The sequence below is a fragment of the Poecilia latipinna genome, unplaced genomic scaffold, assembly GCF_001443285.1.
Source record: "Poecilia latipinna isolate Pla-1442-1.1 unplaced genomic scaffold, P_latipinna-1.0 Scaffold8, whole genome shotgun sequence".
NCBI classification, from domain to species: domain Eukaryota; kingdom Metazoa; phylum Chordata; class Actinopteri; order Cyprinodontiformes; family Poeciliidae; genus Poecilia; species Poecilia latipinna.
The window spans coordinates 338,874-365,758 of NW_015112624.1; the positions used below are offsets into that span (position 1 = coordinate 338,874).

The 26,885-nt window shown below is 40.9% G+C and overlaps 5 protein-coding genes across 6 annotated transcripts; 2 read left to right on the forward strand and 3 right to left on the reverse strand.

Moving 5' to 3' along the window:
• Positions 1–427: 427 nt before the first annotated feature.
• On the reverse strand, positions 428–7,990 carry rnf10 (ring finger protein 10). Of its 2 annotated transcripts, none has more exons than XM_015027689.1 (17): positions 7,430–7,990; positions 5,680–5,864; positions 5,382–5,587; positions 5,150–5,240; positions 4,887–5,071; positions 4,599–4,735; positions 3,756–3,910; positions 3,525–3,650; positions 2,812–3,064; positions 2,501–2,634; positions 2,212–2,329; positions 1,997–2,098; positions 1,786–1,923; positions 1,618–1,703; positions 1,485–1,542; positions 613–777; positions 428–515 (listed from the first exon to the last, which is right to left on the reverse strand). In XM_015027689.1, the coding sequence occupies exons 1-17, from the start codon at positions 7,590–7,592 to the stop codon at positions 442–444; spliced, it is 2,376 nt and encodes a 791-aa protein (XP_014883175.1). In that variant the 5' UTR covers positions 7,593–7,990; the 3' UTR covers positions 428–441. The 2 variants fall into 2 exon arrangements, with proteins under 2 accessions (XP_014883175.1, XP_014883167.1); XM_015027681.1 differs by having other exon boundaries at positions 613–816.
• Positions 7,991–9,102: 1,112 nt separating this feature from the next.
• On the reverse strand, positions 9,103–11,507 carry pop5 (POP5 homolog, ribonuclease P/MRP subunit). The gene is made up of 5 exons (XM_015028205.1): positions 11,235–11,507; positions 11,020–11,162; positions 9,710–9,859; positions 9,538–9,621; positions 9,103–9,445 (listed from the first exon to the last, which is right to left on the reverse strand). Exons 1-5 carry the CDS (start codon positions 11,252–11,254, stop codon positions 9,339–9,341), a joined length of 504 nt encoding a protein of 167 aa, XP_014883691.1. The 5' UTR covers positions 11,255–11,507; the 3' UTR covers positions 9,103–9,338.
• Positions 11,508–11,550: 43 nt separating this feature from the next.
• Positions 11,551–15,942, forward strand: unc119b (unc-119 lipid binding chaperone B). The gene is made up of 5 exons (XM_015028094.1): positions 11,551–11,923; positions 13,251–13,364; positions 13,721–13,829; positions 13,922–14,094; positions 14,193–15,942. Exons 1-5 carry the CDS (start codon positions 11,689–11,691, stop codon positions 14,303–14,305), a joined length of 744 nt encoding a protein of 247 aa, XP_014883580.1. The 5' UTR covers positions 11,551–11,688; the 3' UTR covers positions 14,306–15,942.
• A 983-nt stretch (positions 15,943–16,925) lies between these two features.
• Positions 16,926–18,903, forward strand: cunh12orf43 (chromosome unknown C12orf43 homolog). Its single transcript, XM_015028118.1, has 6 exons — positions 16,926–17,075; positions 17,275–17,308; positions 17,770–17,868; positions 17,950–18,020; positions 18,102–18,189; positions 18,288–18,903. The coding sequence occupies exons 1-6, from the start codon at positions 16,964–16,966 to the stop codon at positions 18,604–18,606; spliced, it is 723 nt and encodes a 240-aa protein (XP_014883604.1). The 5' UTR covers positions 16,926–16,963; the 3' UTR covers positions 18,607–18,903.
• Positions 18,607–26,300, reverse strand: hnf1a (HNF1 homeobox a). The gene is made up of 10 exons (XM_015027787.1): positions 25,791–26,300; positions 23,100–23,299; positions 22,802–22,982; positions 21,502–21,704; positions 21,147–21,289; positions 20,926–21,067; positions 20,649–20,837; positions 20,460–20,575; positions 20,295–20,379; positions 18,607–19,238 (listed from the first exon to the last, which is right to left on the reverse strand). Exons 1-10 carry the CDS (start codon positions 26,087–26,089, stop codon positions 19,108–19,110), a joined length of 1,689 nt encoding a protein of 562 aa, XP_014883273.1. The 5' UTR covers positions 26,090–26,300; the 3' UTR covers positions 18,607–19,107.
• Between the last annotated feature and the right edge of the window lie 585 nt (positions 26,301–26,885).

Here is a 26,885-nt window from a genome sequence, read left to right on the forward strand (position 1 = left end):
ACTGCTACTCTAGTATGAAGCACCTCCACATGACCTGGCCTATATTATTATTAGTAGTAGTAATACATCCTAGGTGCAATACTCTGGAAGCTGTGTCAAACTATGTACTTGGAAGATATGAAATGTCTGAAAGCTTCAACAAATATTAGAAGACAGCAACTTGTTATATTCGTTTACCTTGCATCGGAACTGCGCGGTTACCCAGAAAGCTTTCAGTGTGATGGGTCCGGTTGGACAAAAAAAGACAAACTGATTGGAAATGAAACTGATGGGAAAACAACTAAAGCAGCAGCAATGGGATCTGAAGTAATGTGAGCTTTGGCTACACGGTAAATCCTACTTTCATAGCTTAGATTTCCAACGTCTGGGGAGGAAAATAAAACACAAGCAGCAGGAAGACCCAAAGAAACAAAATCATTAAATGAACTTTTTTTTTTCTTTCTACTTTGTGTGAACCATGGATGTGCTGAAGAGAAGTTTCTGTTTCTTCTTTTTCTTCTTCCCTCCCTTTTCATCTGAAACACAAGATTATGAGAGAGTGAGAGAGTGAGTGAGTGAGTGCGCGTCGACTGACAGCCAATCGGATCGTTGGACGATGGCACGGTTGCTGACCTGGTTCTACCACAGGCTGCGGCGGGGCGGCGGGACCGCTGTCCAGCTGCAGAAGGGCCTTCTCGAAAGCCCGACTGAAGGAATTCTGAAAGCTGGGCACGGGAAAGCGATCCGAGCCGTCGCTCTCACCGTCGCTGTCTGCCCCTGGGGGGGCGAGCAGCTTGTCTGCACGGGAGAAAATGCAATCCGTAGTCAGAAATTCTCCTGAAAGGATATGTACAAACAGCATGTATAAAAGTTCATGACGTTTTGCTTTCACCGATGTGCTTCAACTCAAACTCATCAAACCACCATTGTTGCATTTAACGCAAGTTATTCCAACAACAACCCAGACCTACCATTCGTAGATACTAGTGAAATTATTACAAAATGTTTGCTGGAAACAATCCTATCAGTCGAAAAAATGGATTTCAGCTCCTTGACCGATTCACGTTTTGCCTTTTCCAACCGCAACCTTCAACATATTTCCATTAGGATTCATTGTGATACAGTAACTATCTGAAGCAGTGCAACATTTCAAATTGGAAGATAAATGATACAATTTTTCTAAAAAATGAAAAGAAAACGTTAAAGCCTGACACAGATTTACCTTAAATTTCCTTTAGTAAAATTTTAATTGCAACTGGAGCTGGAGTGTTTGCTTGGTTCTGCAAAGTTTGTTCAAAACCTTCACAGTTGTGTACTGGGTTATGCTAAGTTAATCTAAACACAGGGAGGGCCTGCAGCTCCAGTCCTGCAACTTTTAATGCACTTCTGCTCCAACACACCTGAATCTAAATGGCTGAGTGGGAAATGTGCAAATATTGAAGGGCTATAACTACTCTTTTTTTAAACATCAATAATTAGTTAAATGATTCTTTGGTTTGTGTCACCTTTCTTTGGAGTGACCCTGAGCCCAGCATCAGCTCTGGCTTTCCCGTCTTTCAGCATCTACACAGAATTAACACATGGAGTTAATCACTTTGTCGCCATTGGTTGATCTACATATGTTCACTGAACACACACCTGTGCAAAGGACATGCAGTGGGAATCGTCCTCCACGCTACCCACAGTAGGCGAGGACACACTCAGGCTCGGGAAGCTAATCCCATCTGAAACGAAGGAGGAGGAGGGGGAATTTAGAGGGAATTTTATAATGTTCCGACACGGATAAAACCTAAACGGGAATCTTACCTGAGGAAGGGCTGGTGCTGAGGGGAGATGGAGGAGCTAAAGTAAAATCGGGTTGGATTGGCGGGCTGCTGTAGTGGGGCGGGGAGCCGAATGCTGGGAAATGATGAAGGTTCTCCAGTCCAATATGTACCTCGGGATCTGACAGGACAAAAAGAAACGTCAACCTGGAATCGCACAGAGAGTTCTACAAGTTTAAAGTGACTTCTCTTACATTTCCCCTGCTTCTTGTTCTCCTCCATTTCAATGCGTTTCTCCCTGCGTTTTTCATCCCTCGCCTTCTTCTGCCTCAGGCGCCTTCTCTTCTCCAAGTCATCTAAAAGTTTGATGGATAACTTGGGTGTTAAAAAAAAAAAGAGTCTTACATGCTGATGGTGAAGACTGTTAAAACAGTACAAAAAAAACATTAAAAAAAATAAGTGTCCAAACCAGCAAACGTGTCCAGAGTTTCTTTGGACAGGATCGGCGGCTGCAGGGCCAACTCGCAGATGCTGAATTCGCAGGTGAGCGGCAGGTGAGCCAGATAGCGATGCCGACGACGGATCTCCTGAAATAAACCAACAAAACAGTTTTATTTGTAGACCTAAAGCGAACATGTTGACAAAGTAAATCAACTCTTTTTTTTATTGAAAAGAAGAGCTTTAAATCCATTTATTACTTTTAGTAACTTAATACTTGTTTTCCACAAGCATTTCTTTATTTTTTATTTTTTGCTGACCTCATTGACTGTGTGTCCTACTATCTCCACCACTGTGGCAGTGATGGAGTCGGGACAAGCCTCCAAGCTGCCGTATTCACGCAGAAGGCAGCGCACGTTGATGGGATGCAGGAACATCTGCTGGCAGTCGTCAGCTGACAGAGAGGAAAAAAACATTGAATTATTTAAAACCAAACTCTAAAGCACACAATCTAATTTCTGCAATTTTTTATTTGTTTTTTTTTTTTTACAAAATTTTGAAAAACAATGATAACAAATGATGAAGATAATCTCTACACACATGGTGTTGGACAGGGGAGGGAATTGCACACCTTGGTAGAAATAGTAGTACGGTCCGTGCACCACAGCAGCAGAGGGGCGGGCGGACTCCATCTGATTGGCTGGGCTCTCTTCCTCCAGCTGGGGCTCCGGCTCAGCCTCGGGGGGCTCCTCCAGGACGCTCTCGGGGGGCTCCTCCAGGACGCTCTCTAGGACAGCGTCGGGACTACCTGGCAGCTCTGCAGCTGTGTCCTGTGGGAACTCCGCCACCTCGTCGTCAAAAGCCGAGGAGTACTGCAGCACAGGCTGCAAGAGAAATGAGGGACGGAGTCTTAATGTAGAATTTACAAATGCAAACAATCAATCAACTCAATTAATTGTCAGTTAATGGTTTATTAGATTAAAATTAGTTCCAGTCAATTAACTAATAAAGTCTTCTTAGGCCGTTTTTTAGTGTTGTAGTTTGGCTGACATCCAGCAGAGGGCGTTATTGGTCATCCTTAAGCGTGTCAACTGAAAATTACAAAACTGAAGCTTTAGCACATTTTCACATTTTATAAATGTGAAAGTTTAATAATGTGAGAAAATACGATAAATTTTTTTAGTATTTAATACAGCTGATACAAAATAACATTTTTTGTCGATCAACTTTAGATCAACTAATTTATCGATAATTTGCAACCTTACTAAGAACTGTAGATAAAAGAAAATTAAAATGCAAGGCACGTATTCTGATCCATCACAAAACAGGCGGTTTTAGAGTTACCTTGGCACTGAGGGTAGTGGTCACCACCTCATCCAGCAGGGAAGGAGGATCGTTCAGAGTCAGTGGGGACAGGTCAGGGATTTCTGCATTAGCCACTTGATGCTTCAGCAGAGTTTCCTCCTGCTCCTATCATCAAGAACATTCAAACAGTTATGTGCTTGTGTGTTTTTCTAATTTTATATCCTTTAGTTGCTGCTCCTTGAAACGCATCATCAGGAAAAACAGTCCTACCTGCAAAAGACAGAGGGCGCTCTGGATGAAGCAGCCCTCAGGTTCCTCCTCCAGGCTCAGCTGAGCCTGCAGGATTCCCTTCTCCTCCGTTACCAAATCCAGGACCTGCGACGGGGATGTCAGCAGCAGCTTGGAATACTGACTCAAAGAAGCGTCTACAAAGAAAAAAGATAAATAAAGAGAAGTTACCATTATTCTCTGATGACAAATAAAAAGCCTTCCAACCTGATCAATCAACACAGGTATTCCTATGAAGTCAGTGACAATAGAAAAGTTTCTCAGTCCAGACTGCACTAAGAAGGAAATTTAAACAGTTTATTTTTTTAAGTCAGATTCGTCTGGGAAGGAGTGAATGTGTGATCGTGCTCTGACGCGGGTCAGAAAAGCGAACATGGGTCTCGGTTTGGTTGAAGTGAACTCCAGCGCGATTAAAATGCATAATGTGATCACCAGGAGGACCGGAGCACAGAGCATTCTGGGTAAATGCAACCAAAACAAGCCCGTGCTCTAGCATTAGCGGGAGAAATGTCTTGAGACCTTTTAACAAAGACAAAAGAGAAATCCTACAACTGCTAAAATCTGATGCTACTCCATTTCTGTTTACATTTAATGAAGAAGGAAGTTGCACTTGTAAGGTTTTCATGTCGTTTCCTTCAGTAGCTCTTGGTGCAGCGCCACCACAGGTGAAGAGACAAACACGTTTTTCAAAGGGTTTTGGTTTGTTTGACACAGAGCAGTGTGAAAGCGGATCACACCAGCTGAATATGTAACAACTGTTGCAACTTTGATCCCCGACTGAACCGGACTATCAAGTGTGAAAACACGCCAAGAAAAGCCACTTGCCTCCAAAGCGGACAGGCTCCTCCACCTTCACCCACTGGGAGCTTGGCATAGCCACCAGAGCCCCCTTTTCTCTCCGCATCAGACGCATGGTGATTTCGTCCCCGACCACATACTGCTTGGTTTCCATGGCAACCACACTGCAACAATAACAAAAAAAGTCCAGTTTATATACTCACACTGTCTGAACACACAAAGAAGCTAAGCTACTTCTGTGATTTAACAACTACTCAATTGTTTCAAAAGTAACATTAACTGCATCCTGTCTGCAGCCTTTCTCTCCTCGTGTACCTCTTCAGGTCAGCTGTGTGCACGGCCTCGTAGCAGATGGGGCACTTGGACCAGCTCTTGTCGCTAAGAGACAGGTAGTGGAGCATGCACGGCCAGCAGAAGATGTGTCCACACCGTGTGATGCGAGCCGCCACAGGAGGATAGAGGCAGATGGGGCAAGACGGCATCTCGTGGCTGTAGATGCGCTGCCGATGCACAGAAAACATCCGTCGTTACGCAATTTAACCTCTTGTGGACATAAGCTTGGATGGATCCATACTTACCACTTGCTGTACACAGTCCCAGTTGACCAGAGTGTCTGGGTCAGTGAAGTGAGCCTTGTAGTCCTGGTCATCAGTCACCACAAACTGGCAGCTGAAACACGAAAACATCACGAGTTTAACATTAGTTTTCTACTTCTAACCTCTTGACTGAAACGTTTAATCTGATTAATTGTTATTAATCGATAACTAAAATCATTTTCAACTCTACTCGACTACTTCAGGGTCTGCTTACTTGGCCTGGAGGAAAAGCTCCTTGTTGAAGGGCTTGTTCTTGTGGCCCCACTTGTTCCTGCGGCCCCAGTAGGAGTGGCCGCCGTCTCCGACGCCGTCGTTGCCTCCGCGAGGCTCGAAGGTGAAATTTAGCAGGTGATTCAGGCTGATTTTTTTGGGTCCAGCAAATTGAGCCGGGCTAAACTCGGCCCGGCGGGTCTCTGCTACCTGCAGACGCACAAATGAGAAAGTTAGGCTCAAAGAATCTGCTTCCCCCCGCAACCCCCAACAAAGCGAAGATGACGATGGAGAATACGAACCTCCTCACGTCGTCCTCCGCCCAGGACTCCATACTGTCGCCCCCCGCCTCTCTGAGGAGGTCTCTTGTCGAAATTCTTGCTTTTCTGTGAATTGGTGCGGCGAGGGCCGGGGAAATTTTCAGCTTTGGGAAAGGAGGGCTCCCGCTTCCGGTTGTAGCGCTTAGAGCCCCCATTATTTTTACCTTCTGAGACAGAAATAATAAAATAGGTTAGATGAGGCAATGTACATAGTTATTTTCATAACTGCAGTGCATTTTGACTCTGGGGCGACTTAATGTCTCAAGCTCCCTTTTTTGCAATTTAAACCCCAGGACTCCTGGTGGCATCATCGATTTAGAGGACCTCAAGGTCTGCAGAAATGAAAGAAAACTAAAAAAAACTAAAATAAAATATTGAGATGCTCTTGTCAAACTGCTCCTTCTCCACCTCTTGCTGCACACTGCTCAGCTGGTTCCTTAATTTATGACAAGAACAAATTCAACACACAGTTCTAGCATTGAAATTAAATGAGCACCACCAATCAGTCTTATTAAGCTAATCTCTTTTTTTAAACATTTTCCGACTGCAGGAAATCTTCAGGAGCAGATAGCCCAACTACTCAACCAGCAAAAGCAGATCATTTTACAGCTACACAAGCTTTCCCTCTAAAGAGCTGAACGGCAAACAAATTAACAGTCTAGAAAATTACTACAAAATTTATAACAACTTCACAATATCAGCAAAATGTCCAAAATACAAAAATGTGGCTGAGCACCGTCATGATGATATGATCTGAGACAAACACTTAACAAAACTGTGTTAATATCTTTCTGTTTCAGGTTTGTTAAAACAACTGATCCAAAATGGTGAGTAAATTAAAATGAAAATTTTTTAATAAAATCATTATTTTTGTGTCAACAAAGAGACTTTACTGAAAAAGTTTTACTAGAAAAAAAAAAGCTCCTCCAACTAAGCTGCAGTAGCTTAATACACATTAGTATTGAATACAATAATACTGGTATAACAAACATGCAACATTTTTTAAAAAGTTAACTGTAATAATATTTTAGCATGAGCAACAGGAACTGTCACTTTTCAACAATGAATTAAGATAGTGGTATTGTTGTTCAAATGTATTTATTTTATTTATTTTTAAATGTAGCTAATTAAGGAAGCTGCTGACCTACAGTAGTTTGGATTTTTTTTTCAGGTAACTAAGCTGCTAATCATTTAATGAAGCAAAGACTGGTTACAAAATGTTCAACTAAAATAAATAAATAAATATTAATATACAAGGTAAAAAAATATTATTTTCTCTCCCTTTTTTTGTCTGTTTTATTCTAGGTGTTTGTGTTTTATTGGTTATGTTTTATTTTATGGACCTGTACAGCCCTTTCAGGTCACTTTGGGTGTGTAAAGTGCACCGTGAATAAAGGTTAATTTATACTGGCTTCCATCAAAACTAACTTAACTTTCAATGATTAAGAAGTTGAACTGGTGGAGTTTTAGCTGTCACGTATGGGAGAGTTGTGGTATATTAATCCGGGGTATATAATATTACATGTAAAAAAGCTGTATGCATGTGTCAGCCGCAGCTCTGACTGCTGCTGGCTCAAATGTTTTGATGGCGACGTCAGTCGCTCCTGATAAACAAGCTGTGCAGCGCTGCTGCTGCTAGGCCCCAGCACGCCACGGGGAGTTGGGGGGGTTTTCGCTGCAAATATCCAACAGCTTTACAAACACAAGGAACAATTTTTGAGTGTATTTGTACCTGTTTTGGGCTTAGATTCTCCAGGCGGTGGGCCTGTGGAGCTGGAACGGGGCGGAACCTTGTTGCTGGTGCTGCTGTTGGGGTTTTTCTCCATGTTTGTCTCCGTGCAGTGAGCGCTGTTCGGGCCGAGCTTCTGGCAGAGAGCCGCCGAGCTCTCTAGCATTAAACGGGGAAACGGAGGACAATAGCGGGTTGCAGTGAGTGCGGGTCAGGCGGCGAAGGCCCTGATTCATTTCTGTCAAACGCGGAGACCCCATCACGGCGACATCTTGACCATAAAACAAACCAGAGAAAAATAAAGAGACACGGTTATGGCGTCTCAAGTCGTGAAGCCTGGCAGAGGAGAGGACGAAAGCTCGCCAAACGGGGCCAAAACCCCCTCTGACTGTCGGGTTTTTGCTCGTTAAGGAAAACAACGTGCCCTTAACAAGGCGCTAAATGTTTTCCAGAAGCTGGAAAACAACCCAATTTGGGAATTTTAGCCTAAAAACGAGGTCCGTAGTAAAGAGCGTGCACTAATGGCGACGGGTCGCCAGACAGGAACCTGAGAGACCCGGATGTTTCTTGTAACGCTGCCAGCCTAGTTAGCGAAGATAAGAGCGAGCAACTCTGGGAAATGTAGTAGAACTCCACTCACGATCTGAAAGCCCCCAAATCTTTGAGAAAATGTAGAAATTACAAATCTGTTGGACTTACAAATTTCCTCACTTGCCGCCCCCCCATAGGAACTATAATATTTGCATATACCGCCTCCACCGTTATAACTGCTTAAATATGTATAAACAGTTTTAGTATGGAAATTTAAATTTAAACCCCTAAAAACTTCTAATTCAGGGTCCATGTACTCAGTACAGGTAAAAATCTAAAAAAAAAAAAGAATCTTTTTAACACAACCACAGTTGTCACTATGTTAATGGCAACCATAAATATTCCTGTAAAATGAATAGACTCGTAATTTCATTGTTACTTTTTTAAGGTGACTACCATCTGGAAACCTTATTTCACTAATGCATGACTTCCTGTTGCTTTAACAAATTTAGCATGATTAAGGTCAGGGTTTTTTTCTTCTCTCTTTTTTGTCCCTATGCAAAGTTTTAAGAACAAGAGAACATGCTTTTTAGGGCAGATGTTGATTAACCTGCCAGGAAATGGCCATTGAAAAATAGCTCATTCAGACAAACCAGCATCTACTGTATAATAACGAAAAAAAGTTCAAACAACTGAAACAAGGTTCACTGGATATAGGGTTAAGAATTACAGCAGTATGTGGGATTTCAAGTAAAAATAAAAATTTAAAAAGAAGTAATGGTAGTTTCTCTTCAATAATTAAATGTACTGCACTGATTTGATTTGTTTTTTTTCTTTCATCTATCTACAATTAAAATCAATTATTTAAAATGACTAAATGCAAACACAGTGGGAATGTCCAGCCATGCCAAAATCGGAAGTGTACTGTCCTTCTGAACAAAAGCCAGTAATATTAAATAGCATGTTGTTTTCTATTGCTATAACAAAATCTAGCCGTTTGCTTCTACTGCTGTATTTGACAATAAATGCCATTGAATCTACGGCTGGTTTTTGTGAGCATGTGGAGAAAATAATGTAAAAACAATAAATAATTATATACTATGACAAACACTGCTAACATCCCTCTTCTTTAAAGGAAAAAAATGTCATAGACAAAACATAAATACCTTTATTACATAAAAATGTCAAACGTAAAATTAGATTACAATATTATTTTTAGCATGCCACGTAACTGATATTTTTATGCTGACATACTTTCTGGAGAAATTGTAGAATATTAGCCATGCTTCTGTTAGGTCTCATTAATTATTCAAAGTGCGATGTTTACATAGCCACTGAAAAACCCTATAAAACGAAATAAAAGAGAGATTCCCTTGGTTCCTTATTCATCATCCTCCTCTTCACTCTCCAGCTCATCCTCCAATGCTTTGTTGCCTCCACCTGTTAGAGAGCAGCTTAGAATTGCTTCTTGAATCTTCCTTTTTTCTTCTAAAAAAAAAAAAAAGAAAGAAAGACATTGGATCAAATGAGAAAGAATTGATCAAACCAGAAAGAACTGATCAATTTAATTAATTCATTACCTTTATTTTTATATTTAGGGAGCATTTGATGGAGCTGCCGGGTGTTGTATCGGATCAAAAACTTCTGACATGTTCTGATTGTTCCTGTAGAGAAGTAACCACTCTAAATTTGATAGTGATTTTAATGTATTTCAGTGTTATTTTGTGTGTTTTTTTCCTTTTTACACCTCACCTCCAACATGCAAACAGTTTAAGAAACATGGGATTATTTGTCCACGACACTCAATGCTTGTAATGAATGGCAGAGCAGACCAGAGGAGTTTGTAACATCCTTTGTGGAAACGGAGAAACACAATTCCAGTGTGGGCATTCAGATATTTCACTGAAGGAAAACAAAAAAACAAGAGACAGAGAGAAATGATTAAAGTGTTAGTGAATCAAATTCCTGCACCAGGAAATTAAACTACCACCTTATATTTAGACCGATGACAATACACGAGCAATGTTTTGAGTTCGGGAGTACCTTCATAAATCAAAGGCGAACAGAGCATTAAGGCAAGCAAATGTTCCAACTCTTCTGGTTGAACAAGCTGTACCTCTTTTGTCAAAGTGTTTTGCAAAGTCTTTAAAAAAAATCTCAAGGAAACTTAAATTCATCTGCAGATGTTTTTGTACATTTTCAGAAAAAATACAGTAAAAAAAACACTAGCACCCTTAAAAGAAAGCCATTCTTCAGTCATATCAACTGTATGCCCCCTTTGATGACATTAAATCACAATTTGAAAGACAAATTAGTTCATTCTGATACTGGAAAAATATAATTCACCAGATGCTGGATCTTTTCACCAGTCAACTGGTTTTACTTTTGCTGTGATCCTTGTGCACAGTGCCGTAACTCATCAGACACAAAGTGTTTTGTTTTCTTCAATTCTTAGGAAGTCCAATTCTTGTATATACCTCCATATGGAATGGTTTATTGGTTGGACTTCTTTTATTGCTGATTTGAACTTTTTGACCTTTTGCATGTCTTGTTTGTTCAATGTTTTAAAGAATACAATGCTACATGTTACAGTGTTAAATTTTATGGCATATAAATGCTGTGGTGAGCTCCATTTTGATCTGTTCGTCCTTTCTTTAATCTGACTAAACATTGCCCTCCAAGTATCCTTGTCTAACTGTTTCAATTTGTTTAGGTACTTTCATTAATACGGTTTTCACTTTAGAGTCTGGTGAAGAAACAGATGATCTCAAACAGTTAGTGGATTTTAGTTGCACAGTAAAACACCATAAGTTGATCAGAGCCCCTGAGGTCTGTTTTGTCTCTGCTAATTTTGATGTTCTTTAGCTGAACAGCTCCTGTTTAGAGCAAGATATGAATCCTGATTTCAATTGTATCAGTTTTATCCCGTTGTACTTATCTACCAATTCCTACTGACGAGGATTTCGCATTTACAATGAACGGTCAATGTTAAGTGCTATTTTACTGCAGTATGCGGTCTAATCAAGGAAATAGTCCGACCACTCCATGCACTGACAGCTTACCGCAGAATCGGATGCTGCAAAGAGCTGCTCCGTAGTCACCGTGAGTGCGGGCCACTGCTGCCTTCACGGACCCCGCTACAGCTCGATCGTCCAGCTTCAGCAGGTCGCGCCTGTCAGATACATTTATCTCACATAACAAATACCTGCCGATATAAACAGATAACATCAGAGATGCATCTCAAACACACAAAGGTAACTAAAAGCACGTGTTTTACCTCGACTTCACCCGCACCATCGTTGCTTCTATTTTTCCGCAGGAACTTCCGTCAACAAAACTTTTGTGTTAAGCTGTCGCGCGAGCGCCACCATGCGGACATCATTGAGAAATATATTATGCTTTGGAGACCATTCATAGGCGGCCAGGAGTCGAAAAACCGTTTGAGCTAATATTCAGACGAGAAGCGAACGCTAAACGTGCATCAAAACATACAGAATACGATTAGTTTTTATCAACTCTAGGTATACAGAGTCGAAATACAAACGGGGCGATCTAAACATTAAACCATTCACACCCCTTTTGGTAACCATGGCAGCCTCAATCGCTTCCAGCCAATCCCAGCCTCAGCTTTCCATCTCTCTCACGCTTTACGCCATCTTGAAATTATAGCTTCAGTTTGTAAAGTGCCTGAAATACAACAAAACTGCTCCTTTATCGCCTTCGTGGGCGATATGAACAGTTCTCGAAACAAACCGTCACAGGCAGCCGGGAAGGGGCAGAAGGACGCAGACAAAGCGGTGGAGAGCAGCAACCGTGACAGAAAGACCGGCGGAGGAATGCTGAGGAAGCTGAAGTCAAGGCGCAGCCACACGGATAAGTGGCCTTCGGTCACAGAGGATGAGCTCCGGGCTTTAGGACCAGATATCTCCCCGGACCATGTCCTGGGTCTGCGGGTTGTCACGGAAGGTATCCTATGAACCCAATAAACGTTATCTTTATAAGGTTTGATAACAGTAGGCTTAGGGAAAAAATGTGCTAATTGTTGCTAATGTTAAATGAACGCTTTTCTATCCACCTCTGGTCATCTTTGAAAGCGTAGAAATATTAACAATTAGTTTTGGGTACAGTCTGTTATTCGCTTAAAATTGCCAGAAGGGAATGTAGTAATTATGGGTTTTATAACTACTGCTAGTATGGGGTTTGGAGTATCTTTTTTTGTTATTGTGTTTTGTTGTTGTTTTTTTCAATCTGAGTCTCTGACAAAACAGTCCCACAGCCTCATAGATCCTCCACCATACCGAACACTGTGAATAAAGTGCTTATCTTTCCCGTCAAACCCACTTAAAGAGTTTTTGTTTTGTTTTGCTGAAACTAATTAATATTAGTTTCCAATAATCTCCACAGCATCAGACTGAACGTCTCTGTGGTCAGAGTATTTGACAGGAAGACAGAAAAAAGTTTTTTTTGTTTGTTTGTTTGTTTGTTTGTTTTTTTTCCCTGCATCACGCACATGCAGTCAGTTGATGTCTCGTGGTTGTTATGAAGACTTGCTGACCCAAAATATGGCTTTTTCTAACATCAGCTTCAGGTTTATTTTACAATTTATTTTTAATAAGCCAGATAATTATAGGTCCTTGTCCAATTTAGAGTTCAGTGACCAGAAGAAGTGGTTCTTTGGGAGACATAATTCTTTAGTTTTCTAAAACAAAGTTTTTAAAAAAAACTCATCTTCACCAGGGATCCCATAAAACGCTTTTATTTATTTATTTATTGTGCTCTATGTTGTCTACCCTGCATAATTCTCTTTAGCATCTTATATGAATTACAGCCCATCTGCTGCAAATCTTTTAAAACATGGTTAAAATGAACTACAAAAATGGGAAAGACTTCCTTGGATTTATTCCAATCTCCCCGTCAAGCAGTGACCGCCCTGTCTCATCATGAGTCTGTCAGAACCCTCCAAGTTACAGTAAATCCTTTCATTAGTCATCAGGCGCTCATTGGACTGGAGTTTAATCTAGCATTTCTTGTTATTTGGGGACTTTTCCCGGACCACACAATGAGTTGCTTTCCTTCTCTCTTGCTGTACTTTGAAGGTGTTGCATGGTCTCTCCACCCTGCGGGAAAAGGTGCAGAGGTCCTTAACCACTACCTCAATATTCAAAGTAAAGACATGTTTGAACATTTTTGTTTGTGGGTTTCTCAAGAAAGGAAAAAAGTAAAGCTTATTGCTTAGGACAAAACAGGATTTCCCCAACTGTGGTCCTGATTCAGCTTTTCTCCGGTGTTTCAGACTACCTATGCAGACCTGAGGATAATATCTACAGCGTCGACTTCACACGGTTCAAAATCAGAGACCTCGAAACCGGAACGGTTCTTTTTGAGATTGCCAAACCTCCAAATAGTGGTAAGTGGTGCATTCAATTTACCCACCATGGACAGCTTGTTACTCCTAAATGCTAGGTGCAAGTTACAACCAAAGGTTATGGAGTCGTTTTGAGGGGCTTTCATACTGAACGAGCTGCATCTAGATGTGTCTCAGTGATGTCAACAAACATGAAAACAGCAGTGTTCCTTGTTAAATACTACCTAAAAGTCTTTCAGTGTCTATTTTTTTCCTACTGGAAAGTGACCTCGTCCAGGTTGTCTCCCAGGGTTGCCCTGCATTTAACTCCGTCCTTCTTCCCCATATACCTGACCAGTTCCACTCTGTGATGTGAATGATATTTGCATGGCCTCCAGTGAATTCATTCTCTGCTTTAGGTCATGTGGAGAAAGACGAAGAGAGCGGGGATGCAGACTCCAGCGTGGGGCGTTTCGTCAGATACCAGTTCACACCTGCCTTCCTAAAACTGCGCACTGTTGGGGCGACGTAAGTCCCTCGGCCTCCAACAGTCATCGTTACTCAACGCTTTCCATACATGCTTAAAAAAGGGTCTCTGCTGTCTCTTTGTCCAACTGCAGCGTTGAGTTTACAGTGGGCGACCGGCCCATCAACAGCTTCCGTATGATCGAGAGGCATTACTTCCAGGGACGGCTCCTCAAGAACTTCGACTTCGACTTCGGCTTCTGTATACCCAACAGCCGCAACACATGCGAACATATTTACGAGTTTCCACAGCTTCCCGAAGACCTGAGTGAGTTTACGTCCCATTGTCAGAAATACCAGATCGCTGCTCTTCCTCCAGTTATCCTCACGTTGACTCTCTTTGTGTTTCTTTTTCTCCTGTTTCAGTTCGCCAAATGGTGGAGCACCCATATGAGACCAAATCAGACAGTTTCTATTTTGTGGACAACAAACTGATCATGCACAACAAGGCAGACTATGCCTACAACGGTGGGCTTTAAAACCTGAAAGAAGAAATGGGTCCAGGATCTCTTAGTTGGAAAATGTCCTAGATTATACCCTTCTAAAACTTCTTCCAAAACAGGGTGTAGAAGTGGTTTTTTGTTGTTGTTGTTGTTGTTGTTGAAATTATTAGAAACTGGACCAACTCTGCCTTACTACAAAAACACGGATCCATATGGAAGTACCTCGGGGAAGCTCAGCTTCGTGGACTCACAATAACTTTGCTCATGATTTCTGTATATCTGACTGAAGTGTTTGTTCTGTTGTGTGTTTTGGTTTGTCACGTTACTGCTTGAACCCTTCGACCTTAAGAGTTCACACTGTCTCTGCTGGAAGGGGACGCTTCTGGTCGCAGATAGTTAGGAATGTAATTCACTTAAACACTCATGTTTATTTAAATGACCCGTTTCTACTGACAATTGGATTTCCTCAGTGGGAAAGCAAGCTTAATATTTCTCAAGCGTTTTTTATCCTACTGTTTGATGAAGAGATAGCATGAATTGTGTTGAGTTTTTGTTATCGACTCGTGGCTTGAAATGTTCTGACTAACTGTTTGTGTCTGATTAAGGATAATTTCTTTCTGACTCAGAGTAGATTAGGGTTGTTTTTTTGTTTTTTTTTTCTGGTAAACTTTCATTCCATTTGAGGAAAAACATGAACTTCCCATGATTACGTCTCATGTCACCAAGTTTCCTTTTGTTCTATCAAAAACTGGCAGAATCGAAGAAGGTGAGATGGTGATAGACTACATTTCTGGTCACTCGCACATAATGCATCAATAACCGCTTAGTTTGCATGTTTAAATTCACTCTGATGTGGTTCTACTTGTTTAGTTCCTTGAAATCCATCCTCCTGGTTCATTGAACAAGGAGGATGCAAACCTTTCCATTAAAAACTCAAAGGGAACCGAAAAAGGACTGATGATGTACAGCTCAGTGCAGAAATGCTTAGACATCCCCTAAGTTTTTACTCAGCAGCCATGTCATTTCTCCTCGGTTTGTACCTTAAAAGAGAAACATTTGTTTGTGCTTATTGTGAAACTATTAGTGGCCTTTTTAAAATTTAGGGTGCCTGTAAATCATTAGGGGTGACAAACTAAACTCCCACCTGTAGAGCAGAAAAGTGCCTTAAAATCTGGTGTTAGTGCTTTTTAAGAAAAAAAAAACTTGCATAAGAAAGATTTGAACAATTCAGCAAGAATAATGGAGGTTACTTTCTTTTTATTATTTTCCACAAAAACCTTTTCTACTGCTGTCTTGTTTTCTAGTTCATGTAGTCGTTCATTTTTAGAAGTTATTAAGGGATTATGAAGAAAGCCGTTAATAGCTTCGTCCATGCGATGCCTTTAGCACCATTTCATTCTCACACTTTGTGTCTGGCCCTTGGTGTGTGATGCGTTTAATGTCTCTACACACAGAAGCAGCACTACTGTGGTTGCCGCGGAGATCTGTCCTGCTTTTTTTTTTGTCCTCCAGTATGGGAGTTGTCGTTTTGCTCAAATGCATCAAGAAGTGCATGAGCACTCTCTGTTTTGATTGTATTTCTGTAAACTGTTGCATAATATCCACTTTTTATATTCGATTAGTATTGTAATAAATAAAAGAAAGACTGACTGCAAGATGCATTCTCATCGGCATCTTGTTTCTCATTGGTGTCTCATAATTCTTAAACCATAGTCAAAATTTCTTCTGTTTAGAAGACATTTTTAATCAATTCATAAGGTGCTTCTGCATATTTAGAATATTAGCAAAACGTTAATTTCATTCAGAATGTGAAACCTATTGGATTCATTACCCAAATAATAGTATATATTTTAAGCATATGCTACAGTTAATTTTGAGGAATATATTACAGCCAAAGACCATAGCTTTGTTTTTCAACAAATTGAAAAATCATACAATAAAAAAAAAAAAAATAGCATTTTTAGTACAGAAATTGCCACCTTCTAAAACATACTTCCTTGTATTAAACAGTACATTCGCTCAGTACTTCGTCTGGCTCGTTTTGCATAAATGACTACATTGACAGAGTGTGACATCTACCATTACTTATTTTTGTCATTGACCTAAGAGTAAGAATAACGCAAAACTCAACCATGTACCAGTTCCACATTGGAAAACCAGTTTAATTTACAAACTTGGATCTTTGGTGAGGTGGCTAACCACTTTAAGCAATTCAAGCTAATTAAAATGCATTTTTCTGCATTTTGTGAATGGTTTGATAAGATTCACATCATCCGAAGCGTACTTCTAGTATCAATGTTTCAGATGAAGTTTCTAATGTTGGATTTTAAAAGTCAGGGTTGGTATGAAACCTTCAACTATGCCATTTTAATGCAGACTTCACAGTGACAGTGTTAATTCAATTAAAGGCAAAAAAGAAAGAAAAGTAAATTTAAGAGTGAAGCTGAAATTTAAACACCATCAACTAATCGTGCAGTGCCAATTATTACAATTTAAAGAAATAGCAATATGGTATTTAATTACTCTATTATTAGATAAATAGTATATTTTTGTTAGGGTTATACATTTCTCTTCTACAAAAATCATAATAAAAGTGGCAGTCATTTCTTTTTTTGTGTGCAGTGAAATAAGGGACTACATTACCCAGCATTCTCAGTTGAAAACAGAGAAACTCCAGCAGCACGTGGTGTTAACATGGCGTCCCGCGCCGAGAGGAGAGTTTCGAAGGACTCCAGCAGCAGTGACGACGAAGAGCTTAAAAAATGCCGGGAGGCCGTTTGGGAAAGCCAAACATTTAAGGCAACAGGTAAATAATGCTAGTAGTTCTGTGCCATTTTTACATTTGCAACCGTTTTAGTAATTAATCCGGAATACTCACAGAGCTAGGAGTTGTGTGTTCGTGTGAAATTCGTTGGACGACTAATAATTTTTAGTTCCCTAAATTTTCGTGAGTTTGACGGCCGCCGTGCACAGCAGGAGGCTGACACCTCTGTGTCTTATTTCAGATGGGGATGGCAGTGTTAAACAGGAGTCCAAGCGGTAAGCGTTGTCACATTTACTAATTTTAGAGCAGTTAAACTTAATGAACTTCGTGCAGAGCTGAAAGGTTCCACATTAAATTAAATTGTGGAAGTTTATTTTTTTTTTTACTTTACAGAGCCATATGGGAGAAAGTCTGAATCTGGGATGCATCATGCACCAATCAGAGATGTTGTGGTTGATCTCTGAATGTTGTAAAGCTCTGACCAACCGAGTAAAAAAAAAGACTTCTTTATGATAAAAAATGTTTAATGCAAAACAACATTTCTTACTCCAAAACAGCCCAGGACTTTTATCTAACACTTTAAACTGGTCAATTTATAAATAACTCATTTAAATGATTTAAATGTAGATTAATGGTTTTTATACTCTAATGTCATTGACAAAATGGAAGTTTATGCATCTTGCAGCCACTTAATTAAAACTGAGGAGCAAAGTGTATAAATTCTGTTGTGCAACAGCGTTGTGGTTGCTGACCATGAGCATGACGGAAACGAGCTCCAGGTCACCCAAGGATTTCGGAAACATGTCGCTAGAAAGCTGGAGGATCTTCTGGACAGGTAGGGAAAAGTTGTAATTTACCGAAGAGAATCATTATTTCTTCATGACTCCGATTTTTAAGCAGCATTTTTGTTCTTCAGTTGCATTTCAGAAACGCAGCACATAGACTCAAAATGTCTGGAATCAAAATGTGATGATGGTCAAGATGAGGGTAAACGTCTGCTCTTTCTTTAAGCAGATTCGCTATTAGAGGAACTGACTTCACCTCTTCAATGTTTTTTTTTTTTTGCAGGATTTCGTTTGTTTTCTACATCCGTCCCAGGACAGGAAGACGCCAAGCCTTCGTCACCAGCCAGGCGTCGACCTCCTCCGAGCTCAAGGTTTTCTCTCTTTTTCCTCCTTCCTTTTTATTTCAAACACTTGATTTGGAGTTTTTCACCGTGCACAGAACATTCTACATTTTTCTGCTGCTTTGCAGTGACAGCGACAGCGAGATGGAAACCAGACTGAAGGAGGCAGCGGTGTCCATCAGTGACCTGTTACCTTCATCCATGCGCTCATCTTCCTCAGCAGAGCCTCTCGGCTCAGAATCTGGAGCAAAAAAGAAGAAGGTGCAAGAGGAAGAAGAGCATTGTGTCGTCAAGAAAAAGACGAAACGGAAAAAAGAAGAGAATAAGCAGGACTCTGTATCCTCTGCTCATCACCAAGGCAATGGTGAGCAGGAACACTCTGTAGTCAACACAAAACAAAAAAAGAAAAAGAAGCGTAAAAGAAATACAGAAGAAGCTTTGAACTGAGTTTTTAATCTAGTGTTTACTCATTCGGGCTGTCTGTGTTTTGTGTTGAACTGATCAAGTGGTGTGGAACACTCAATTACTTCTTGGATAACACAAGGCATCTAGTTTGTTTATAAAATAACTTTACATACGTTGTTGATGATTATGCATATTTTTTTAAAAACTTCTCATCAAAAGTGGAAAAAAACATTTAAGGAAAGCAAATTAAAAACAATGCAGGTAACATTTGTTTCATCTGAAGTTACAATTTCCGAGAAAAACAAAATATTTTAATAAAAATATACATTTTGGTGTTGATCTTGAGAGATATTTCTGTTATTTAAGTTGTGATTTTTTTTCCTCTATCAGTTCTAGGTACTACTAAAAGTTGTGCCGAGTCAGTTTTTACTCTCAGACATCACTGGTTGCGGTCTCCGGGTTCTCCTCCCAGTGTTGGCTGTCCATCCCCACACCTCCTTAGTCCAGCTGACAAGCCAGAACCACTACATAGCCAGGGAGGTGTTACTGGGCTGTGGACACCATTTGTGTAGGCATATAGGAGCCGATGTCTGTGGGTGAAGGTGAGAGGAGGTGAGACTGATGGCGTTCTGTCGTCTGGGAGGAAGGATACAACTCGAGGCTCTCGGAAGAAGCTGTTCAGAAGAGTGATAAAGTCAGTTTAGACTCGGCTTAGAGGTTTCTGGCAAAATTAGTTTTTTCTACTCAACCACCCACAGGAGCATCAGATTAGAAAACGCAAATTGTTTTTATTTATACATTAGCACGTCACAAATGATTTATACCATACTCGGTAATTAATGTGAAAAAAAATTGGCAGTGTAGAAATAAAACCCATTTTATAATTTCTTATTGCATCTTTCTGATGGTGAGTGAAAAACAGAAACAAGAGAAATGTTCTATGAGATTTAAATGGACTTTATTAGCTGATCATGAGTAAATATGACTCTGTGCATGAGCAGGAGTTTAGGCAGGTTATTGGTCTGGAGCATGAAGGAGTATCCGTACACTGCCCAGAAGGATGGACGTCAACTTGCTAACAATTGCTTCTGCCGATAAGTCTGGAAAGAATTATGGGATAGTTTCCAAACAGTTCTGGTCAATTTCGTTTGAACCCTTCCTATTTCCAATTCATACCTGTGTGCGACTTCATTTATTTGTATAGTTAGGTACTTTAATCAATTGTCACAGAGTAAACTTCTTTAAATTGTTGGTTGTCAAACGAAACCCCCTCCTGGATGGGTAGGAATTTAGGATGGCCAATGGAAAATGTTCTTCAGCAAACCGTTCCCATTTTATATCCAAAAGAAAGCGGTTACGACAAGACCAAAACTACAAAAACATTTAAGAGAGCCTCATCCCAAGCTGATTTCCAAACACGTTGGTGGCAGGGTGATGGTTTAGACTTGTATTGCACTGTTAAGATCAGAGTTTTCCAGTGCCAAATCAAGCCATCTGTCTGACAACTAAAGCTTGGCAGAGTTTGCGTTTACATCCATCTAATGGAATATCATTTCAGACCTAATCTTAGTTATACTTGGAAGAATTCAGCTTTCTGAACTGCTACTGTGGCCCTGAGAGCCAACAGGGCCACAGTTGCCTTTTGTATTTTCAAAATCACTATTCATAGAGATTCTCTTAAATTTATTTGGACAATGAGTGGTGAGGTTTTGCTTGCTCTGGTACTCTACCTGGTACAGGTGTGTGTGGCTGCAGGTGTAAAGAATCTTCCTGCAAAGGGGAATCCGTCTCTTCCTCAGGATCTGCTGTGAGGATCTACTCAAAAAAAAGTTTAAGCTCGAGGTTTAAAATCTTACTGACGATCTACCAGCCCAATAAAGTCATCAGAGACGTACCTGTCGGACCGCAGCGAGGCTGGTCAGGGCCCCCAGACTGCTGCCGTCAGTGATGACCATGGCTTGAGACAGCAGGCTGGATGAATGGTACTGAGGTGACTCTGACTTGTTGTACACTGTCATGGGGAAGAGATGAATGAGCCTTTGCCTTCTGCGTGATGTTGAACTGATATGCTGTTGAAGCCTTACTGTGACATGGCAGCTGTGTCATGGTTGCCATGAACGGACTGGCAGCCATGTGACCCTGAAGCTGCTGTTGTATTGCCTGCTGGTGGGGTGTGTGAAGCTGCTGCTGGAAAGAAATTGGCTGGAGAGTGGTGAAACCAGCCCCCATGTTGTTAATGACAGGGACAGTCTGCGACTGCGTAGGGGCCAAACCTGTGAAACATCGGGCATAGACCTCACTCTTCGTATTGCTATGTTTTCCATTCAAAAGTATGGAGAGTAAATTGACAGACTGAGCTACCTATTAGAAGCGAGGACTCGCCCAGACTCATGACGCTGGGCACAGAGGCCATGATGAGGCTCTGTGAGGAGGCTGGAGATGCAGAAAGACTGTGCAGGGATGTCAGAGTGCTTACTGGGGGCAGTGGTCCACTGCCAGACACCTGCAGCCAGGGGGAAAGTATGGTCACAACGTTAGGGTTACTCAGAGTGGACTGGTGAAACACCAGGACAAACACTCACCAGCTTGGGGTTATGAGACTCAAGGAGTGTATGGCTGGGTTCTAGTTGCACAGGGCTGACCACGAGACGTCCCACACGGTCCCCTATGCTGCTTCTTGCTGTGCTCCCTGTGTCACAGGAGATTTGCTGGCTGTACTTTACACCTGGGAAAGCAGTGCGAATCAGGTTTCAGGACGATATCCAGGCTGATTAGTTTACACGCATCAGTCTCAGAACCTGCACAGTCATGTCTTCCAAAATCTGTGGTACTTGCAAGGCCGCTTTAGTCGTAACAGCTTAATCCCTAATCTCAGTTTACAGGAAATAGTCCTGGAATAGAAACTGTAGGTTTGCTTAACCAGTTGTGGCGTATTACCATGCTCAGGACTTGTTGGAAGGGCAGCATTAGAGGAGGAAGCTGACTGGCTGTTGAAAGATGTGTCAAGGGCCAACTTGTGACGAAAAGCCTCCTCTTTACGCCGGTTGGCAAACCAGTTGTACACCCTGACTTCAGTAACTAGGTTTGAACCCAGACCAGCAAGCTGGGAAGGGGACACCCCTCTCTGGAGGCACTCGGCTCTGAAAAATAAGAAATACACTTACAGATGAGTTAACAAATGAAAGATATGAACTGAAGTCATTGAATTGACTAAATAAACAAGAAGCAAATGCAACAATCAATCAATTAAATTTTATGTGTATAGCACACTTCAGCAGCAAAGCATTTCAAAGTGCTTTACATAATTAAAATAAAAACAGCATGTGACATTGAAATAAAATCAGTGATGCTTCATTTCCCAAAGAAATAGGATATTGCGAGATGCTCATATGTGGCATAACATCATGGGTGTTGGTTCATGTTTTGCTGCCAAAGCAGCTCTGACTTGTTGAGGTATGGCCTCCAGTAAACCCTTGAAGGTTTGCTTTCGTACTCAATACCAAGATCTTGACAGGCCATCTCAAGTCCTGTAAGTTGCAAAACTACATGGAATGCACTTGTTTGTCCAGTACACCCTACTGATGCTTGACTGGATTGAGAGGTGAAACATTTTTGAAGCCAACACAACTAAAGTTTCTCTAACGATTCCTGAAGGAATTTAGCTTTGTGGCAGCATGAGTGTCTTGTTGAAAGAGTACACAGCCATCAGGTAATACTGTTCCAATTCAGACTAATCTACATAAATTAGTCTGTGCACATAAATTATTTTTTTCCATCAGAAAGACCATTAAATTATTTCGTTTTATGAGCAAGAGTGGCTCAGATGTTGAATCCGATGAAAGGAACCAGCTTTTGCTGTCCACATTCATTTATGAGCCTTCGTTGCCCATGAGTCTGGTGAGCAAGCCGATATAACTACTGCTTGTTCACTTATTTGACCATCTTTGATGGACACCAAGCCATATTTCTGGAGATACTCTGGCCCAATCTTCTATCCTTGACAATTCAACCCTTGTCAGACTTCCTCAAGTTCCTACTCGTTCCGATTTTTATGTTAACATTTCAGCTTTGATGATAAAGTGTTCAGTTTTCTTCCTAACATACCCCACCCATTAAAAGGTGCCATGCAAAGGAGTGAAGCGGTGTCATTCTCGTCATCTGTCTGAGACGATAATGTTTTGCCCTATCGCTGTATGTCTGCAAAATAAAAAATGAATCATCTAAAATCTCCCCACACCTGTTGCATTCCTCTACCAATCCCTCTCTTTCCTCCTTGCTGGGGTTCTTCTGACGTTCATAGGCATTGAAGAGGATCTGTAGGGATGCCGGGCCCCACTTGAACCTGTTCCTCCTTCCTTTCTTGGTGTCTTCTCCTTGTTCCTCCACCGGTGCCAGGCCATGTTTGGCGTTTGTAAATTCTAGATTAAAAAAAAAATAGTTTCTGTTACCATTGTGTCTCCATCTCCTAGGACTGCTGCTAGCTTTGGGTTTAAATCAAGCAGAGCTTGGTGCTTCTGTGCAGGTTTTGTACTCACGCTGGCTGATCTCGCACTGCTTCTTGACGTACCAGCTGTAGAGAGCAGCTCTCTTTTGGTTCTTCATGGGTGTGCCTTTGTTGAGGTGCTGGGAGAGATGGGACTGGTTGAGGCCTGTGGACTCTACCACCTCTCTCTGAGGTAGGTTGTGCTGCTGCATGTAGCTTTTCACCATTTTTGCAACCTGCCAGGAGTCCTCCCTGTTCAGCAGAGAGGGCAAAATACTTAACAGGTCACCCAAACTCAAGACCACACAGCTGCTTACTTTTGAAAGCACTTTGATTGCTGTAAAAATATTGGGATTTTTTTGTAAATACCATTTGTATTCAGAAGTCATGACTTTTGGGTTCCAGGAAAAATCTGCTGGAATGTCCGCTGAAGTTGGAATCATATCTTGTATGAGTTCGACTCCTGTGAGCAATCCAATATAGCTGTAGAGCTACTAAAACTTGTGTTTACACATTGGTTGAATTGTGTCTTGTAAAATTAGTCACGTAGTTAAGAAGAGAAATCTATAGTTTAATGTGAATTTATTGGTTACACATAAAAAACTGCTATCTGACAGTATTGCTAATAGTAATTGGTCTGGTCACAGAACATGGCAAGCATAAAATCTAACTTCAACAATTTTATTTTTTTTCTTTGCAAATGCTGTTTATTAAGTGGGAAGATCTCTCACAAAATGACATTTAGTATGAGAAATAATCTGTCCGGCTATTTTTTTTTAATTTTTTTGGCATTCCTAGTGCATTAGAAAGTTAGAGAACATAAAGAGAAGGATATTTGAGTGTTCCTCTTTGCTTATCTTAGATTATCCAGTATTCTGTGCTCTCACTTTTTTTTGCCTTTATATGATTCAGGTCTGAGATTGATTTGGGAGTCAATTTTGTGGAGATTTTTGGCTGATTTTTCTGATGTGGGTACACAATTAGAAAAGAAAGACTTGGTAACAAGACAGAGGGATGATGGAGGCTACATTTTGCAAAGATGCATTTGAGGCTTCAACTCTTGGTTGCTAAAAACATCAGTTGTATCTAATGGAGTAAAGAGATATAAATATTTAATGAAAATAAAACTTAACTAGTTGCAGAGACTAATGTTTAAGTAGCTAACATACACAAGCTAATTCAATCGCTATAATTTTACATTTTCATTCATTTCAATGTTACCATTTCATGATTAAGCATTTCAACTCAGCAAGGGAACCTGTATTGCATTGTTTCTCTACTCCTGTCCTATATTTTTGATTAAATATAAAATGAATTCCTTGTGCCTCAAAATATTTTCATAGCTCCAGTGAAAATATAGGCCTAGTGTCATTTCAGTTAGAAAAATTGTCTTAACTTGCAGTTTGAAGCAGCCAATCAGACGCCAGGCTCTCACTGACCCCGCCCACTGAGTTTGACAGGTGAAGTTGACAGTTTGGAACATGAAATTATTTATTAAATCATGAAATAACTATGTTTTTACAGTAAAAATCATGACAAATGATTTTATTGACTATAATTAATTATATATTCAATAAATTCTCTGTAGTTCCAGATTTATTAAATTCTTTACACATTAAAAAAAAATTATTTCATAAGTTATTTTTTGTAATTTGGCACTCTTCGCTTCATGTTATTGTTGATGTTTGTAACTTTTACCTCCATAAATGCACATTTCTGTACAAATATACAGGTGATCAAAATGAGTTTGATTACCTGCACCTGTGACCGTCAGTACCAAACGCATATTGTTTCCATCTTAATTGGCTAAAAATTAGTTAGCCAAGTCCAAATAGTTTTCATTTACTTTTTTTTCCTTCTCCATAGAACGTGAGAATCGCTACTAGTTTCTATAGAAGTGTTAAGCAGGTACAGGCAGTGAAAACATTGGACTTAATGTGTTTCCACATACAGGGAAGTTGCATAGAGGCCTATTGACAGAGAGAGATAAGAGAAAGCACACGGGAGCAAAGTCCAGCCCTTTCGGATCACTGGAGGGGAAGAAACATGTAAAAGGTTTATGAGGCCCAATTTAATGTTCGGACTCTGTCTGAAAGCTTGAAAATACACGATACCTTAAAAGACTCCATTTGAAGCAGCAAATATTCAAATATAAGTTCAATTAAATGAAGCATTAAATGAAAACCGTTTTAATGACAGGTGCTTTAACACGTTTTTATGTATTAAGTGTGTCTTTGAGGAATGCTTGTCTTTTTAATTTTCTAAATTTGCTCTTAAAGACGCGCTCCGAAATATTGCTTAAGCGTTATGCAAACACGGTCTCCTGTTACCAGCCCCACTCCATTAATCTTCACCTACCTGTGTGCATGGAGCTTATTTATTAAGAAATGGCAAGGGAATAATGATGGGGGTGGGTAATTAGTAACTAGCAAAGGAGGAACCCTCTTTAAATTCGCCTCAGAAGCCAGATTGCAGAGAGAGAAACAGAGAAGCATGTGAAGGAGGGAGGATTTAGGAAAGAGAGGAGAACCGAAGTGAGGAATAATGTTTCAGACAGAAAAATAGTTTTGGCCAGAACATGGGGGAACAGACTCATTTGATGAGGAGGTTCTAAATTTCCAAAGTGTTTAACCTAGTTCCTTTAGGGTGAAAAAAATTGCTGTGTGTGCAAAGGCTTCAGTAAGACATCAAGATGACCCTGCCGTTGCCATGGAATCTCCAGAAAACTTTGGGATGTACTCACTGCAGCAACCGGTCGACCTCGGCCCTCAGCTTGGACGCCTTTTCCGGAGGAAGCTTCTCCAGCTCTCGGAATATAGGCGGAGGGAAATCCATTTCTCCTTCCTCGGAGCTCTCTCCATCCCCCTTGTCTCCCCTCTCGGCGCCGGCTCCGGCCCTGCTGCGCTCCAGCTCGCCCACGGCTTGGACTAGGACGTCCCGGGACAGCCCGGATTCCAGCAAGGCCCAGATGAGCTGCTCCTGAAGGGCGGTCAGACGACTCGGCCTCGCCATGGCTGCCCTCGCCCTCTCCTCTCCCTCCATTGGTCTGGTGCCTTATCGTGCTGCTGCCTCACAAACAAACACTGCTCACATGTGCTCTCCCTGTCGCATTCAAATAGCAGCCGGACGGCCTGCGTTTGGCCTCATTCTTTTTTTTCCCCCATACACGCTGCCCTTCTTCAAATGAAAAACCAGAGCGCTTTCATTTTCCTCCACTGATTTTCTTCCCGATGCGTCCTCAGCTGCCTGGGTTTTGCTCTCCACCTGCTGTTTTCCTTTCAAAGGTCAATTTTTCTTTTTTTTTTTTTTACCTTCCTCCTTTTCACCCCCTCCTCCTTACGAGCGCCCTGTGAACTTTGTCCCCTCTCCCTCAGTCCCCAACAGTGACCAAAGTACAATTTAAGAACAATAACCAAACATGAGCAAAGTTGCATTTGCTGAGGCTTCTGACAAAAGCTGTCTGCCAAGTCAGGGAACAAGAGCCAATAAATGAGAAGATGTGATTGCAGGTCAAGTGGATTTCTTATTTTTAATGTAAAACTTGCATTCAGGACAGATAATCTTTTTTTTTTTTAATCAGGGTTGTTTTCCACAGCAGAGATTTTCCTCTTTTTATTTCAGAATGCCTGCATACCACACTCTTGATTATTTAGTGAACTTCTAGTGATTCAAAGCGCTGCAAGTTACTGCAGGTCAAGTACAGTTTGATGATCAACTTGTACCACTAGAGGGCGCTGTTGTGCCATCTATGCATTGAATTGGCCCAGTTCTGTAGAAATTTATTTCAGTGACTCGGGTCTCATCAAAACCAAAACAACAAAAAGAAAGGTGAGGTATA